Here is a 10,815-nt window from a genome sequence, read left to right as displayed (position 1 = left end):
AAAACATAGTTTCATGGTCTTGAGTAACATTCCAACTTGAGGTAAGATATCAAAATACGAAACTAATAATTTCTCATAAATAGCATAAGCTCATTTTTCGGTCATCTCAAAGTTCAACCATTCTAACTTCATGTTAGGATCATCCATAGTGCAATACATCTCTCTCTTCTCTGGACTCAAAAACAGTCGAGTAGCAAAGAACTACAACCTAGTGCCCTGCTCAACTCCAGGCAATGTAGTGACATCTTTCATCACTTCAGCAATACTAGTGCGGGCATTATGCACCGTTGAAGATGCAGTACTTCTACTTTCAATTGCCGAACACATTCTGCCAATTTTTTTGGCCAACTGAGCAGCACCCCCAACCTTCTCCTTCTTTGCAGGAAGTTTTTCCTTATCTTTCAAAGCTCTCTCACTTCTTTTCCTCTTAGGAAAAGTGTTGGTGGATACATCTCTCTCATCAGAGTCACCACTACCTTTATGGTAGTTATCATTATCACCTTCCTCTGGACTATCTGGGATAGGAAGTGTAGAAGATGGTGCCCATGCATGTTTTCCAGTAGCTATAGTACCTAAGAACAGCTGATCCAACTTGGCTTCAAACTCGGGTGATATTCCTTTTTTTCTAAACCTTGCATATTCCTTTATTTTCTGCATAAAAACAGTAGCATTTATCATAAGATGTATGAAAAACAGCCTATTGTAAATATATTTATCAATAAATAAATTGAAAGAAACTGATTCGCGTACCCCAATATGTTCATGCCAAAACTCCTCATCCGCATCAATGGTGTTGAGTACAGGATTCCACCTAAGACCGGTTTTTAAACTCTTCAATGTTTTCCATGATTTCCAGTCACCTTTAAGGGAATCCCACTTATTTAGTTGTTTTCTGGTATAATCTTTTCCGGTTTGTTCAACAAAAGATTTGACAATAGTCTTCCATCCAATTGAACTAAAATGAGAACCTGGCTTTGAATTTTTATGCACCTCCTTGATACACAAGTCAACAAAAACTTCAACTAAATTCTCATTCCAACTAGCTTGTTCTTTGGAATTTGTCATCTATCACATATACGTAATGAAAACACACAATCAAGTACACAACTATATAGGAACCATGCACATGTCACCAAATACATAAGTTAACATGATGTTCAAGAATATAGTTCATCTGTTGTTAAGGTTCGAATTTGAGGAGATACCTTGGGAACACTACTGTTTTGTAAGTTACTGCAGCTCTCTCCTTAATCAGAATGGCTATTTACCTAAAGAATGCAGAAGATGAATATATGTTAATTTGATTGAATTCAAAACAACAAGAGATGTTTAAATTAATCATAACAGTAATTGAACTTATTTAGATACACATGTGGTACATTAAAAATCTATGCATCTAAGTGATCTAACTACTAACATGTTGGGGATTGTATTACTAACACAGTACTACATAACATGTGTTGAACGATAATCTGAAAACTAACAAGAATGCAAACACGTGTACAAATAAATGTAATTTATTGAATATCAAGCGCGGGGTTACAATCTTTGGTGAACTCCTCTGATTCTATCTTCGTATGTGATTTGGCTCAAGGGTGACATGCACTTAATCTTGAGGATTTGAGTTTGATTTGGATTTGATTGATGAAGAACGAGCGATTTGGCCGCTTGATGATTCTTCGTGGACTTGAGTTTGGATTGGATTTGGATTTGATGAAAAACGAGCGATTTGGCCGCTTAATGATTCTTCGTGGACTTGAGGTTCGATTTGGATTTGATGAACAACGAGCGATTTGGCCGCTTGATGATTCTTCATGGACTTGATGATCTTCATGGACTTGAGAGACTTCGGGATTTGTCGAGAGTGATTCTTGCTCAAGTGATTTCTCTCATTCTTCTCCAAGTCTCAAAATCCTCCTCTCTTCATGTTGAAGGGGTGTATTTATAGTGTCAAGGTTTCTATTTTGTAGAATATTTTAATGACACTAAAATAATAAATTTCTTTAATTGTATAATTAAATCAATATGTATTTTCCGATTAATTTAAAATTAGTTATTCTCATAACTAAATTAAACAGAAAAATAATTGATTTAATTATGACAGTTTAAAAAAATTATTAATTTAATAAAATGTCCGATTACCTATTTTCGAATCGTCAATGACATTCAATTTTATGATGCAATTCGAAATCACGTAGCTTCGATTACGATCATCCATTTATGTGCTGACACGAGTTTTATTCGGATCCGCACCAACTTTGTTGACTTTTGGCCACGTGTGCAATTTTGTCGGGCTCTTGGTCGATTTAATTATTTAACGAAGATAATTTACTTCATTAAATTTCATGTGTCTACAAATGCCCCCACTTCAAGTCGTGATGCAGACATCTCGTCGTTACGTGTCGAAAACGCAGCTTGAAGTATGTATTTTGATTTGGAGAATTTGTGTAGCTGCCTTCAAAGGCTCCGCAAATTTTGTAGTCTTTCCATCATATATTTGAATTAGAAATTTTTTTCGAAATTTTTTCTATCCATCATTGAAAAAGTCTATGCCCTCACGACAGTAATACTGAAAATGTATCGGAATTTACGGTCCACAGTAATAGGTATTTTGTTCATGATGGTGCATATGATGAGGCAAATGATATCATTGATGCCCATACCCATCATTATCATTGATACCCATCATCCTTTTTTTTTATTGTGGCTGATCCCATACCTTCCATTTCGGGCAAAAGCCATCAACACAGTGTGAGTGCATCCTCCATTTCTGGCAGAGGTGTCATTTTCCATCATTTTGTCCCTGTAAAGTTTTCTTATAATCTCCTATTTAATCACCTGCAATTCTCTTGATTCAATACACAGAAGAAAAGGTAGTCTCCCATGAATTGAAACTTCTTATTTTCAGCCCCTTACTGACTGATGTTGCTCTTCTCTTCTTCTTTTTTTCTTCAGGCAGCCTCTCGGCAAGGTAAGGGAGCAAAGTTCATTTCAACAAACCAATGGGCAGCAATTTGGAATTTTGATCAATTCGATCCACGGAAGCTAACAACAAGACTTCACAACATGTATCATGAATAATGGAATCAAGCAGAAGCAGCCTTTTCCATCGAAGCACGAAGAACAACACGGCTTCAAGAACTTCTAAAATCCAAATTCTTCAAATCTTCATCTAATCCAAGAACTAATTACACAGACTTGTTTAGCACGAAAAGGAGAAGAAGAAAAGTACCGGAGTTGATCCAAACGCTGGCCGGAGAGGCGGTGGGAGACGTCGGAAAGAGCCGACTGTCTCTTCCTTTGTTCTCCAGTTTCCGGCGGCGACGGGGCCATCCAAGGCCGGAGGGAGGACGACGACGGCGAGCTGGTGGTGATGCAGGTGGTGTACCGGCCGGAGGTGTAGAGTCGCCGGAGATCGGATTGCAAGAAAGGGGGAGAGTTTTTGTGAATTTCTAGGCTGCTCTCGGGTAGTTTATAAAAAAAAGATCTGGTATGATCCTGTGCGGGCATGCCCACAGGCTTAATGTGCGACCCCGACTGGTGTGATCCTGTGCGGGCTTGCCCACAGGCTTACGGTGCGACCCCGGCTGGTGCGATTCTGTGCGGGCTTGCCCACAGACTTACGGTGCGACTCCGGCTGGTGTGATCATGTGCGGGCTTGCCCACAGGCTTACGGTGCGACCCCATTTTTTTTGATTTTGACTTTGTTTTTTTTTCTTGGGACTTTGACCAGATTTTTTTTTGGGACTTTGACCAGATTTTTTTTTTGGACTTTGACCAGATTTTGTTTTTTCGTCCGAGTTTTTTTTTAATCCGAATTAAATTTTTTTTTTTTGAATTTGACCTCTATTTTATTTTTGTAAGATTTTGACAATCAATTCAAGCGCTGCGATCAATCAAACTATTCGACTTCTTTCGAAACGCGTTGATTTCTGGCGGATTTGAAGAACGTAAACGACCTAATCGCTTGACTGCTCTCATTTCATAGACTTGACGGCAGTCAACAAAAGCGTATTAGGCTTTACGCATCACATTCACCATGGCGGCTTTCAAGAGTTTGAAGAACGTAAACGACCTAATCGCTTGACTGCTCTCATTTCATAGACTTGACAGCATTCAACAAAAGCGTGTTAGGCTTTACGCATCACATTCATCATGGCGGCTTTCAAGAGTTTGAAGAACGTAAACGACCTAATCGCTTGACTGCTCTCATTTCATAGACTTGACAACAGTCAACAAAAGCGTGTTAGGCTTTACGCATCACATTCACCATGGCGGCTTTCAAGAGTTTGAAGAACGTAAACGACCTAATCGCTTGACTACTCTCATTTCATAGACTTGACAGCAGTCAACAAAAGCGTGTTAGGCTTTACGCATCACATTCACCATGGCGGCTTTCAAGGGTTTTCTTCACGATGCAAGACTTGTTGATCTAGAACATAAGATTTGTAGAACGTCAAAGCAGATTCAAGTCAAATAAGAAGTGCCAAATCCGAGAGATTCGAGCCAGTTTTGAAGAACGTCGGAGCAGCTTCAAGTCAAAGAAGAAGTGCCAAATCCGAGAGGTTCGAGCTAGTTTTGAAGAACATCGGAGCAGCTTCAAGTCAAATAAGAAGTGCCAAATCCGAGAGATTCGAGCCAGTTTTGAAGAACGTCGGAGCAGCTTCAAGTCAAGGAAGAAGTGCCAAATCCGAGAGATTCGAGCCAGTTTTGAAGAACGTCGGAGCAGCTTCAAGTCACAGAAGAAGTGCCAAATCCAAGAGATTCGAGCTAGTTTTGAAGAACATCGGAGCAGCTTCAAGTCAAATAAGAAGTGCCAAATCCGAGAGATATGAGCAAGTTTTGAAGAACGTCGGAGCAGCTTCAAGTCAAAGAAGAAGTGCCAAATCCGAGAGATTCGAGCTAGTTTTGAAGAACATTGGAGCAGCTTCAAGTCAAAGAAGAAGTGTCAAATCCGAGAGATTCGAGCTAGTTTTGAAGAACATCGGAGCAGCTTCAAGTCAAAGAAGAAGTGTCAAATCTGAGAGATTCTAGAACAGAGAGCCAGCTTTGAAGAACGTCGGAGCAGCTTCAAGTTAAAGAAGAAATCCCAAATCTGAGAGATTCCAGAACAGAGAGCCAGCTTTGAAGAACGTCGGAGCAGCTTCAAGTTAAAGAAGAAATCCCAAATCTGAGAGATTCCAGAACAGACTGCAACAAAGATTGAAGAGCGTCAGAGCAGCTTCAAGTTAAAGAAGAAATCCCAAATCTGAGAGATTCCAGAACAGAATGCAACAAAGATTGAAGAGCGTCAGAGCAGCTTCAAGGGTTTGACCTGGGTGTGACAACTGACTTGAATGATCAGGATTTGCTTATCTCTTCTTCTTTTTCTTTTTTTTTTCAATCAAACCCTTATTTTTTTTGATGTGACTGAACTTAAGATTGTTTTTCTCAAGATGCGTACGTATCCTTCTAAAGAAGGAATCAAGTCATCACGTAGTTCAAAGGTTTTTTTTGGGTGCCTTGTACAGTTTAAACTCATGCAAATGTGGAGCGTTTTTTTTTCTGTGTCTTATGCAGTTTAGGCTCGTGCAGACTTGGAGCGTACTTTTTTTTTGGGTGTCTTGTGCAGTTTAGGCTCGTGCGGACTTAGAGCATTTTCTTTTGTTTTCAAGCATAATACTTCTTCAAGAACTTGCCGTTGATGGGACCGATTCTCAAACCGTCTTCCGCCACAATTTTGTAAGCTCCATTGGTGTAAACTTCTCTGACGACGTAAGGACCATCCCACTTTGACTTGAATTTGGAGCCAGACTTGTGCGTCATAATGATGGGTCTTCGAACAGCAAGGACTAAATCATCAACTTGAAATGACCGTGGTCGAACACCTTTGTTGAAGGCGTGTGACATCCGAGCTTGGTAGCATTCCAGGTGTTGTTGTGCGTCAAGCCTCTTCTCGTCCAAAGCTTCTAACTCTTACAGGCGCAACTTGACATTTTCTTCATTTGTGAGACCTTCTTGCAAAGCGATTCTCAATGACGGGATTTCTTTCTCTAATGGTAACACGGCTTCGACACCATAGACGAGAGAATAAGGTGTAGCATTTGTGGCTGTCTGATACGTCGTTCTGTAAGCCTAGAGAGCTTCGCCCAATTTCTTATGCCAATCCCTCTGCTTCTTACTGACAGTTTTCTTCAAAATGTTACATAGCGTTTTATTGAATGCTTCTGCCAATCCATTTTCCGGAGCGTTATACATCGAAGAAAAGTGAAGCCTGAAGTGAAATTTCTTGCCCAAATTTTCTGTTGCGGTATTCGAGAAGTACTTGGCGTTGGTGATGATGCATCGCGGTATACCATAGCGTTGTATAATGCTTCTAGTAATGAAGTCCACAACATTTTCTTTCTTTATTTCTTTCAGCAGTATCGCTTCTGCCCACTTTGAGAAGGAATCTGTGGCTGCCAGAATGTACATATGACCAGCCGATGATTTTGGAGTGATTGGTCCAATTGCATCCATTCCCCAGACATCGAACGGGTGCGAAGAAATTGTCGGATGCAACGGCTCAGGTGGCTGTTGAATGAAGTTGGCATGAAACTAACAAGCTTGGCATTTTTGTGCATAGTCCATACAATCCTTGACCATGGCAGGCCAATAATACCCTAGTCGTCTTACTTGGAAATGTAACTTTGGTCCTGACGGATGTGCTCCACACACTCCAGAATGAACCTCTTCTATGGCTTTGACCGCTTCATCTTTTCCCAAGCATCGAAGGAGTACTCCGTCAAACGACCTCCGATATAAAGTTTCTTTGTAGTAGAGGAAGCGCGGTGCTCGTTGCTTGATACTCCACCTTTGCTTCGAATCTTCGGGAAGCTTGTTGTGCTCAAGATAGTCGATAAAAGGATGCCTCCAGTCTTCAACGTTAATGGTTTGAACTGACACTACATGAGAACTGACACACTGGAGTGAAGGTTTTGTTGTTACAACCCACCTTTGTTAAATTGGGATGTCTAAAATTTCGTCTCCAGACAATGCCAAGGTCGCCGCCAAGTTTGCCAATGTGTCTGCCATTTGATTTTCTTTCCGTGACACATGTATGAGTGTAACATTATCAAAGGCCTTCAAGAGTTGTGTGGCGAGTTGGAAATAAGGTACCAAATCTTCCTTCTTGACCTCGTAATTAGTGAGCAGTTGATCAATCACCAACTTCGAGTCTCCATACACTTCGAGACTTTGGATTTCAATTTCTAACGCTGTTTGCAATCCCATGATCAAGGCTTGGTACTCTGCGACATTGTTGGAGCACAATTCCCCAAGAGTGAAAGAATAAGGCAATATCTGCTTTTGTGGAGAGACAAAGATAACTCCAGTCCCTGCTCCGTCTACCCTAGATGAGCCATCGAAAAACATCTTCCAAGTAGGGAGGACCTCTGCAAGGAAGACTTCCTCATCCGGGAATTCATCTGAGATTTCCCAATCCGCTGGAATAGAGTGGTATGCCAGGAAGTCAGCCAGCGCCTGTCCTTTCACTGCTTTAGCGGGCACATATACGATGTCGTATTGGTTTAATAATAATGCCCACTTAGCCATGCGCCCGGTTAGAAATGGTGTAGATAATATGAACTTAACTGGATCGGCTCGCGCCACCAAGTGTATTGTGTAAGCTTGCATGTAATGCCTCAACTTTTGAATGGCAAAGACGAGTGCAAGACACATCTTCTCTATCAGCGGATAATTTAGCTCAGGTCCAGTGAGAGTCTGACTTAAGTAGTACAAGGCTTTCTCCTTTTTGACTTCATTTTCTTGGGCAAGAAGAGCCCCAAGTGATCTCTCTTGAGCCACGATGTAAATGATAAGAGGCTTCCCGGCGATAGGTGCACCCAACACCGGAGGATTCGCCAAGTATTTCTTTATGCTCTCAAAGGCATTGCGACAAGCTTTATCCCATACAAATGGAACATCTTTCTTCATGAGTCGACTGAATGGTTGGCAGCGGCCCGCCAGGTTCGATATGAACCGTCTGATGAAGGCAAGTCGTCCTTGGAGGCTTTTCAACTCGCGCAAATTTCTTGGCTCTGGCATTTCCTGGATGGCTTTAATTTTGGATTGGTCTACCTCGATGCCTCGGTGCTTCACGATGAATCCAAGAAATTTTCCAGAACTGACGCCGAATGCACATTTCAAATGATTCATTTTTAACTGGTACTTGCGTAACCTGTCGAACACTCTTCGTAGATCTTGCAGGTGATCACTTCTTTTCTTTGTTTTGACAACCAAATCATCAACATAGCATTCTACATACTTGTGCAGCATGTCACCGAAAATTTTCTGCATAACGCGTTGGTACGTTGCACCGGCATTTTTTAACCCGAATGGCATGACCTTATAGCAATAAATTCCTTTGGGAGTTCGAAATGCAGTGAGTTCCTCATCCTCTAAGGCCATCCTTATCTGATTGTAACCTGATGATCCGTCCATGAATGACAAAACCTCATGCCCGGTTGTCGCATCCACCATGAGCTCTATGATTGGTAGAGGGAAATCATCTTTTGGACATGCCTCATTTAGGTCATGAAAATCTAGACAAACGCGGAATTGTCCGTTCTTTTTCTTGACAGGAACAATGTTTGCGATCCACTTGGGATACTGAACCTCTCTAATGAAGCCCGCGGCAATCAACTTATCAACTTCTGCTTCAATTTGAGGAATAAGTTCTGTTCGAAAGCGTCTTTGTGTTTGCTTGGTCGGCCGAGCCTCTGGTTTGACAGCAAGTCGATGAACTGCTACCTTTGGATCTAGGCCGAGCATTTCTTTATACGTCCAAGCAAATACATCTTTGTACTCGAGCAACAGATCAAGATGTTCTTTTTCTTCTTCAGAACTTAAAGACGCACTCACAAAAATAGGTCTTGGGTCTTCCTCTGTTCCCAAGATAATCTCCTTAAGTTCATCCATAGTGGCTTGCCCCCTGTCTTCAAGTTCTGGAGGAGTTTCGTCTACTTCAATTTCAAAATCTTCATGATCGTCTTGCTCTACGGCATCTATTTCTGCCACCGTGACATGATAAGAGGTTTCGACAATGTCATCCTCACCGTCATTATCGAGGTTGCTGGTGTTGTTATCTCCTTTTGGCCAGTGAATATGATGGTATGTTGCTTCACTTTGAGTTGATATGTGGAATCCACTTCCAACATACAATGCCTCTTCATTCATGATGGGATAAGACTTCAGATTTCTTTGCTCTCCGCTCGACTACAAGTTGTCTTCCGCTTGCATATCTGTCCTTCCTCAGGTGCTTGGATCCTTTCCAACGCAGGCTTTCGCGGAATGAGGTTTGATTTTTTCTTATCTTTGTCTGAACTTGACATCCTATTGAATACGGAAGGCCGAGTGGTTGTACTACCGATGCGATTGAAGACTGAACCTCTACTTGTTGTCATGTTCACACGGTCTAGAACCGACACCCTTGTGATTGATCCTTCAATGCGTTCAGATGTTGCTCTTCGGTAATTTGGACGAATGCGATCGAACGACGAAATGCGAGGGGTCGACTGAACCTCTTGACTCTTCTCTTCAACTACCTTGACACTGATATGTTGCACATTGGCTCGCTCCGCCCTCCTCCTTCCTGAAATTTTGATTAGCTTGCTTGAAGTGAAACCGAGACCAGCTTTAGAAGAATCAACTATTGCCCTTTTCTCTCTTAACTTCTTTTGTGACTCATCGAGCTCATGCGCCATCCTTGCTGCGATCTGGTCGTCCTTTTTGCTTGATGAACCAAAGTCGTATCGGGCCTTTTCTAACAGCTTGTATGCGTTAGGATCGAACCCTTCACTTGTTCTCTTCTTGGGCAGCGATCCATGTTCCGTCTTACCTTGACTTGGTTTGACAAACCCCTTTAATGGCTGCTTCGTGGGATTTTGGTTGCTCACATTTATTAATGGCAATGTTGACTCCTCCTTCAACAATTTCACATCATCCTCTTCTAATTTTCGTGGACACTCTTGTGACTTTGTCCCCGAAAATGGAGATTCCCCCTCCCTTCATCTAGACTTCGGAACATAGCGAAAGACCGGAAAGGCATGGCTGGCTTTTCTTTCTCCAGACGATGTTGCCACTTCAGATGAGACTTTTTGCGACACTTCACCATGAAGCTCAATGTCTTTTGATTTGGCATCATTCTCCCTACTTTAGTGACTTTCCCCGTGGAGGGTACTCCGACCGGAATGACTTCTTTCATTGACTCCTCATCTGTGTAGAATTTAGAATCCGCAAAGTACGATTCGGCTTCTGTGAAAGGTTTGGTATCTCCTACCACGATTTTCACACCTCCGCGAGAGAACTTGAAGCATTGGTGCAAAGTGGATGGTACGATGCCATTTTCATGTACCCATGGTCGTCCCAACAACAAGTTGTATGAGGTCTTGGCATCGATGACATGTTACAAGGTGTTTGATTTTAGCTCTCTGATGTACATGTCTAGTCTGATCATCCCTATCGCTCTTTGTCCTCCTTGGTTGAAACCTTGGATCATAAGACGACTTCTTGATAACTCATCAACGTTGATGCCGAGTTGAGACATGGTTGACTTGGGCATGATATTTACTGCTGACCCTCTGTCTATGAGCATGCGATTCAACTTTCGCTCTCGCATGTACCCTGTCACAAAAAGATGCCGATTATGTGGCTTAGAGCCCAATTGGAGGTCATCATCTGTGAAGTGAATGGTATCACAATATGCATCACACGAGCCACATTCCTTCATGCTTGTAGAGTGTTTTCCTACGTTAACAAGCAACTCCACAAGTGCGCATCTCGTTGATTTTGGCAATT

General features: G+C 41.8%; 1 protein-coding gene across 1 annotated transcript; it reads right to left on the bottom strand.

The window, feature by feature from the left end:
* Positions 1-201: 201 nt before the first annotated feature.
* On the bottom strand, positions 202-1,065 carry LOC126803428 (L10-interacting MYB domain-containing protein-like). Its single transcript, XM_050531238.1, has 2 exons — positions 751-1,065; positions 202-651 (listed from the first exon to the last, which is right to left on the bottom strand). Exons 1-2 carry the CDS (start codon positions 1,063-1,065, stop codon positions 202-204), a joined length of 765 nt encoding a protein of 254 aa, XP_050387195.1.
* Positions 1,066-10,815: the final 9,750 nt, after the last annotated feature.

The sequence above is a fragment of the Argentina anserina genome, chromosome 7 (genome assembly GCF_933775445.1).
Source record: "Argentina anserina chromosome 7, drPotAnse1.1, whole genome shotgun sequence".
NCBI classification, from domain to species: domain Eukaryota; kingdom Viridiplantae; phylum Streptophyta; class Magnoliopsida; order Rosales; family Rosaceae; genus Argentina; species Argentina anserina.
The sequence above is the reverse complement of the archived record's forward strand: the minus strand, read 5'-3'. Positions and strand labels throughout refer to the sequence as shown.

Excerpts from the sequence above, each read along its gene's own strand:
- LOC126803428 (XM_050531238.1), bottom strand. The coding sequence starts at position 1,065 with ATGACAAATTCCAAAGAACAAGCTAGTTGGAATGAGAATTTAGTTGAA. Across the intron at positions 652-750 it reads TTTGGCATGAACATATTGGG|AAAATAAAGGAATATGCAAG; the intron begins GTACGCGAATCA and ends GTTTTTATGCAG.